Here is a 6,258-nt window from a genome sequence, read left to right on the forward strand (position 1 = left end):
GTGCGATCGATGCTGCGCTCGATCTTGCGATCGATCGCACTTGGACTTGATTCTGGACTTCCGCTTCTGTTAGTGCGATTGATGTTGCGCTCGATCCTGCGATCGAGCGCACTCGATCTGCACTCAAGCTCTTGATAGCTTGATCCCCCCCCCGCGGAAGTTGATAGGGGGAGGAACCACCAACAACTTGGACTTTAGAGCTAGAAATTGGGCTGATGGTAATCCTTTGGTGAACAAGTCAGTTACCTGATCATAGGTGGAGATAAAATTAATTAAAATATCTCGGTTAAGCACCTTCTCCCTCACAAAATGATAGTCCAACTCTATGTGTTTTGTTCTAGCATGGAAAACAGGATTAGAGGCCAAGGCTAGGGCACCAATGTTATCACACCACAAGACTGGTGGCATAGCTAGATGAACCTTGATTTCTTTGAGCAACATTCGAATCCAGAATAATTCTGCTGTAGTGATAAAGAGTGACCGATACCCTGCTTCAGTGCTAGATCTTGAGACTACAACTTGTTTCTTGGCACTCCAGGCAGTTAGACAATCTCCTAAGAACACTGCAAACCCTGTGGTGGACCTACGGTCATCTGGACATCCGGCCGAATTTGAATCACAAAAGGCATTCAGTTAAAGATTGCTCTTGGTGAAATGCAAACCATGGTTAGTGGTGCAATTGAGGTACCTGAACACTCTCTTTGTTGCTATCCAATGAGTAGATGAGGGTGCATGCATGTGCTGACATAATTGGTTAACTGAGTAGGCAATTTCGGGCCGTGTGAGTGTACAGTACTGTAGAGCTCCCACAACCTGTCTATAAGTGGTGGGATCTGTCAAGGGTTCCCCATCAAACCGGGATAGTTTGGAGCCAGAGGTGCAAGGGGTCTTGGATGGTTTAGAGTCAGCCATATGTGTCTTGTGCAGCAATTCTGAGATGTATTTGGTTTGACAGACATGGATTCCAGAGGTATCTCGAGTGACCTGGATGCCGAGGAAGAAGCTCAATGGTCCTAGGTCTTTGAGAGGAAATTCTCTCTACAGCTGAGCAATGATACCTTGAATAACGGAAGAATGCGTGCATGTGATGATAATATCATCCACATACACCAGCATATAGATCTGAATGAATTCTTGAAGATAGATAAAGAGTGAGGTGTCAACTAGTGAACCCTTGAACCCCAACTCACAAAGAAAGGTAGATAACCTGTGGAACCATGCTCGGGGAGCCTGTTTTAAGCGATAGATAGCTTTATGGAGCCTACAGACCATGTTAAGATGAGCTTGGTAAATGAAACCAGGAGGCTGCTCCATATAAACTTCTTCAGTTAAGTGCCCCTGCAAAAATGCATTTGAAACATCAAGTTGTTTAATTATCCAATCAAAATGAACAGCTAGAGCAAGGATGACTCGAATAGTGGATGGTTTGATAACTAGACTGAATTACTCAGTATAGTCAACCCCACTTCTTTGATCGAACCCTTTAGCCAACATCCTTGCTTTATATCTCTCCACACTCCCATCAGCTTTTCTTTTGATTTTGAAAACCCACTTGTTTCGAATAACATTATGGTGAGAGGGTCTAGGGCATAGAGACCAAGTGTTACTGGACTGCAGGGCATCATATTCTTGTTGCATAGCCTCCATCCATCTAGAGTCAGTTGCAGCTTGGCGATAAGACACTGGTTCCAAATCACGCACATTGGTGTCATAAAGTTTGAAATCTGGAAAAGATTTGGGTTTTAAGGACCCAGTTTGGGACCTTGTGGTCATGGAGTGTGTTGGTTGGGGTGGCGAGGGTGCTGAGGGTGCTGAGATGATGGGTAAGGTAGAAGGGATAGCAAGAGTGGAATGGTCATGAATGGCGGGTGCAGGTGTGGGACTGGGAGGTAAATTATGGGTAATAGGATTGATGTTTGCTGCAGTGGTAGGTGATGAGGAATCTGAGGTTGTGGCTATTGAGGTTTGAGTTGTGTCAAGAGGAGTAGATGCTGCAGTAGGGTCAGAATCAGTAGGTGAAGAAAAAGTGAGAGGTAAAGAAACTGGAAGTAATAGAGAGGCATCACCTTGTGCATTGACCTTGGATGGAAATTGTGTAGTGGCTTGATCTTTGGCAGGGAAGGAATCTTCATTGAAAATGACATGCTTAGACAAATAAGCCTTGTTGGTCATTGGATCTAGGCACTTGTAGCCAGCATAATTGTAACCTAGAAAGATGCAAGGTTTGGACCTATAGTCTAACTTATGCAAGCCATAGGGTCTAAGAAGAGGATAGCAAAGACAGCCAAAGACCTTGAGCTTTTGATAATCTGGATTTCGATGGTAGAGTTTGAAATAAGGTGACTGATGGTCTAACACAGGAGTAGGCAATCTATTTATTATATAAACTGCAGTGAGGAAAGCATCAACCCAGTACCTATTTGAAAGTTGGGAGTGTGCTAAGAGAGTGAGACCTGTTTCAAGAATATGCTTAAGTTTCCTTTTAGCTAAACCATTTTGTTGTAAGGTGTATGGGCAAGACTTTCTGTACTGAATTCCATTATTGATGAGGAAGGATTGAAATTGGTTGGAGGTAAATTCTCCTCCACCATCAGATTGAAACTGTTTGATTTTAGAGGTGAATTGATTTTCAACAAGGAGTTTGAATTTGACAAAATTTTCAAAAACTTCAGACTTATGGTGAAGTGGATATATCCAGGTGAACCTAGACCAGTCATCAACAAATATAACATGATACTTATATCCACTGACGGATTGCACAGGAGAAGTCCAAATGTCACTATGTATTAAATCTAAGGGTTGATGAAAGATGCGATGAGAGGCATGAGAGGGCTGTCTTTTGCTTTTACCAAGTTGACAGGAAACACAAGATGCAGTTTTATTGAAATTGAAATTGGAAATAGGAAGGGAATTGTCTTTAACAATTTTATTGACAATATCCAAAGATGGATGTCCTAATCTAGAATGCCACATTATAGAGGTGGTCTTTATTCCTATGAAAGCTGTAGAAGTCTTGTGTCTCTTGAGAAGATTCCTTCCTAGCCGAAGTGGATACAAGCCATTTTCACTCCTCCCCTCCAAGAGTATTGCATGGGTTAGTAGGTCCTTGATGTAATAATGAGATGAAGTTAGAATGAAGTAGCAACAATTATCATGGCATAATTTTTGTATAGAAAGTAAATTGGTAGATGCTTGTGGACAATGCAAGATATTATTTAATTCAAAAGAGGAATGAGAGGTTTGTAAAAGAGCTGAACTAGTGTTCTCAATTTGAAGTCCAGTGCCATTGCCTACTGCAACCTCCTCAGTCTGCTGGAATGGCTGCTGAATCTGCAGATTTTCAAGTTGGTTGGTTATGTGTGCATTGACTCCACTATCTGCCAGCCATTGCTCCTCATAGGCAGAGTTGGAGTGAGCAGCCATGGTTGCTAGTTGTCTAGGTGGATTTTTGCCTTGGAATGCATAGTCCATCCTGTGGAAGCAGTCAATTGCCAAGTGACTTGTTCTACCACAGATTTGACAGGGTGCTCTGGAGCCATGAGAGAAAGAATTTCTTGGCTGCAAAGGGCCTGAATGCATCTGCCTGTTCCCCTGATTGTTATGAAATTCTGGTCATTGAGTGTACTACTGCTGCTCATGGGTACCTTGAGGAGGGCCTCCATTGAATTGTTGAGATCCACGGTTGGATTGTTGAAAGTATGGTCTAGAGGATGAAAAACCATTACTTGGTCTAGGTGTGAAACCTCTTGGTGAAAACCTGGATTGGAAAGGTGGTCTGCCTTTTGATAGTTGGGGATGTATAGGTCTTTTGAGTAGTGAGGGCAAAGGTGGAGCTATCTACTACTTGTTGTTACTGCTGCTGCTGTTGTTGTTTGAGGAGCATTTCATGGCTGAGGAGTTCATCTTGGAAGTCTTCAAAACTGATCTCATTTGCTCTGGTGTGAAATGAGTAGGTTGTGATGAAATGAGTGAAGGAAGGGTTCAATCCATTTAGGATTGAGGAGATGAGTTCTTCATCTGGTATAGGATTACCTACTGCATTTAGCTGATCTTCCAGGACTTTAGCAGATTGCATATAGTCTGCACACGCCTTTGGACCTTGGGAGAGACCCTGCAGTTGCTTTTTCAAGTGGGAGATTCTAGATTTGGACTTTGAGGCAAACTTGGTGGCCAAGGCAGTCCAAGCCTGGTGTGAGGTGTTCAGCCCATACACTGTGGCTAGAACCTTTTCTGAGAGAGATGCTGTAATTATGCTAAGAAGGTATTGATCCTTCTTGTTCCAGGTAGGGAATTCTGGATTGGGAATTTCTTTCCCTGCTTCATCAGTGATTGTCTTTGGAGGGCATGATTCTGACTCATCCACAAATCCCATTAGATCATGGGTTCGAAGTATAGGATTGATTTGTGTCAACCAGCTTGTATAGTTTCCAGACTCAAGTTTTATGAGTAAATTCTGGGTGGTGTTTGGTGGGATAAACGAAGGAATACTTGAGCTTGCCATTGATAAAAGAGAGAACTGTTTGGAAGGAATATGGCATTGGCCTGTTATGGCTTTGATACTATGAAAAACTTTGAGAAGGTTTATTCAAAGTTGATAATTTTACAAGTACAATACAATTGTATATATATACTAGAACTTGACCTAATGCAGAACATAATCAAAAATATTACAAGGATTCTATACTAAACAAATCTACTAGCATCTTTTCTTGGTGTCCAAGTTATTGCCTAATTGTGCAACTTGCCCTCTAGAACATATTAGATCACAGGCTGTATCCTTGAGGAAATCTTCTCTGCGTGCTATCATAAGTGGATTCCAGACATCTTTCCATATTGGTTCAGATTTACTGCAGCTACGGGATTGACTTGCGCTCGATCGCAATCGGGCTTGATTCTCGACTTTTGCTTCTATTAATGCGATCGATGCTGCACTCGATCTTGCGATCGATCGCACTTGGACTTGATTCTGGACTTCCGCTTCTGTTAGTGCAATCGATGCTGCACTCGATCCTGCGATCGAGCGCACTTGATCTGCACTCAAGCTCTTGATAGCTTGATGTACTTTAACAAATAAGATGAAAACATGCATTCTACTAATACTATAAAATGTAAAACTTAACAAAAGAATATCAGAATCTAATCAAATCAAGTTAATCTCAAGTCGATATATATATATATATATTACTTATCAACAAGACAAGGCCTCAGCTTTAGCTTTCATGTCAACTTAAACAACCCTAAAATAACAGTCACAAAATATTAATGTGCGTTTAGAAATTCTAGTGTATATATATATATATATATATATATTACTTATCAACAAGACAAGGCCTCAGCTTTAGCTTCCATGTCAACTTAAACAATCCTAAAATAACAGTCACAAAATATTAATGTGCCTTTAGAAATTCTAATTACACTAAGCAAAGCTCAACCAAATAAAACCAATTAATGAAAAATGCTTTCACCAAAGGCAAAGAAATCCCATCTAATGTATTCATTAAAGCAGCAAACACCAGCACTAATCTGGCAATCTCAATGCATCAAATCTACAAAACTAAAAAAAAATCAAACCTACCCAAACCCAAATTAAAATCAATCCAAAAATAATAAACAAAGTATCAACTAAGTAAAGTCACTTAGTAAAATGAAAATAAGTTAAATAACCCACATAAAGGGCAACACCGATTATACAAATATAATAGAGAGAAAACATAAAGATAGTGATCAATATGGATAAACATAAACACGGTTACACAATAATTTCTATGATCTACTTCAAACATGGATTATCTTCAATTCCTTAAATTTGCTTCCTTCAATAATCCAACAAATCAAAACATAAATATGGTGAATCGCTATTAGTGATTAATATTAAAGAGTAAGAAATAAAAATAAAGTAAGAAAACAATACGATGCAAAAAACTTACCAAATCCTTTCAACAAAACATCACTCCGCAAAGTTCATCTATCAAGCCTTAATTGGCGTCAAATGTGAGGGAATTAGACAGAATTTTTACCACAATAAAATTTTTAAAGAATTAGTAAAAATAATTTAATCAAATGTGAACAAATTTGAAATTAACAAAATTTAATAATAAACACAGCCAACCAAATTTGATTTACGGACAGCCACAATAAAATTGGAGCGACTTAGTAGTGATTCATACTGATTTTTCTACAAGGTCTCACGTATTAACTAATAGGACAAAAAGGATACAACCCCAAAAACAAAATTTAATTAGACCATCCATGAAGTTA

General features: G+C 39.7%; 1 protein-coding gene across 1 annotated transcript; it reads right to left on the reverse strand.

Moving 5' to 3' along the window:
- Positions 1-3,850: 3,850 nt before the first annotated feature.
- Positions 3,851-4,501, reverse strand: LOC132187954 (uncharacterized). Its single transcript, XM_059602378.1, has one exon. The coding sequence runs from the start codon at positions 4,499-4,501 to the stop codon at positions 3,851-3,853; it is 651 nt and encodes a 216-aa protein (XP_059458361.1).
- Between the last annotated feature and the right edge of the window lie 1,757 nt (positions 4,502-6,258).

The sequence above is a fragment of the Corylus avellana genome, chromosome ca7, assembly GCF_901000735.1.
Source record: "Corylus avellana chromosome ca7, CavTom2PMs-1.0".
NCBI lineage: Eukaryota > Viridiplantae > Streptophyta > Magnoliopsida > Fagales > Betulaceae > Corylus > Corylus avellana.

Excerpts from the sequence above, each read along its gene's own strand:
- LOC132187954 (XM_059602378.1), bottom strand. The coding sequence starts at position 4,501 with ATGGCAAGCTCAAGTATTCCTTCGTTTATCCCACCAAACACCACCCAG.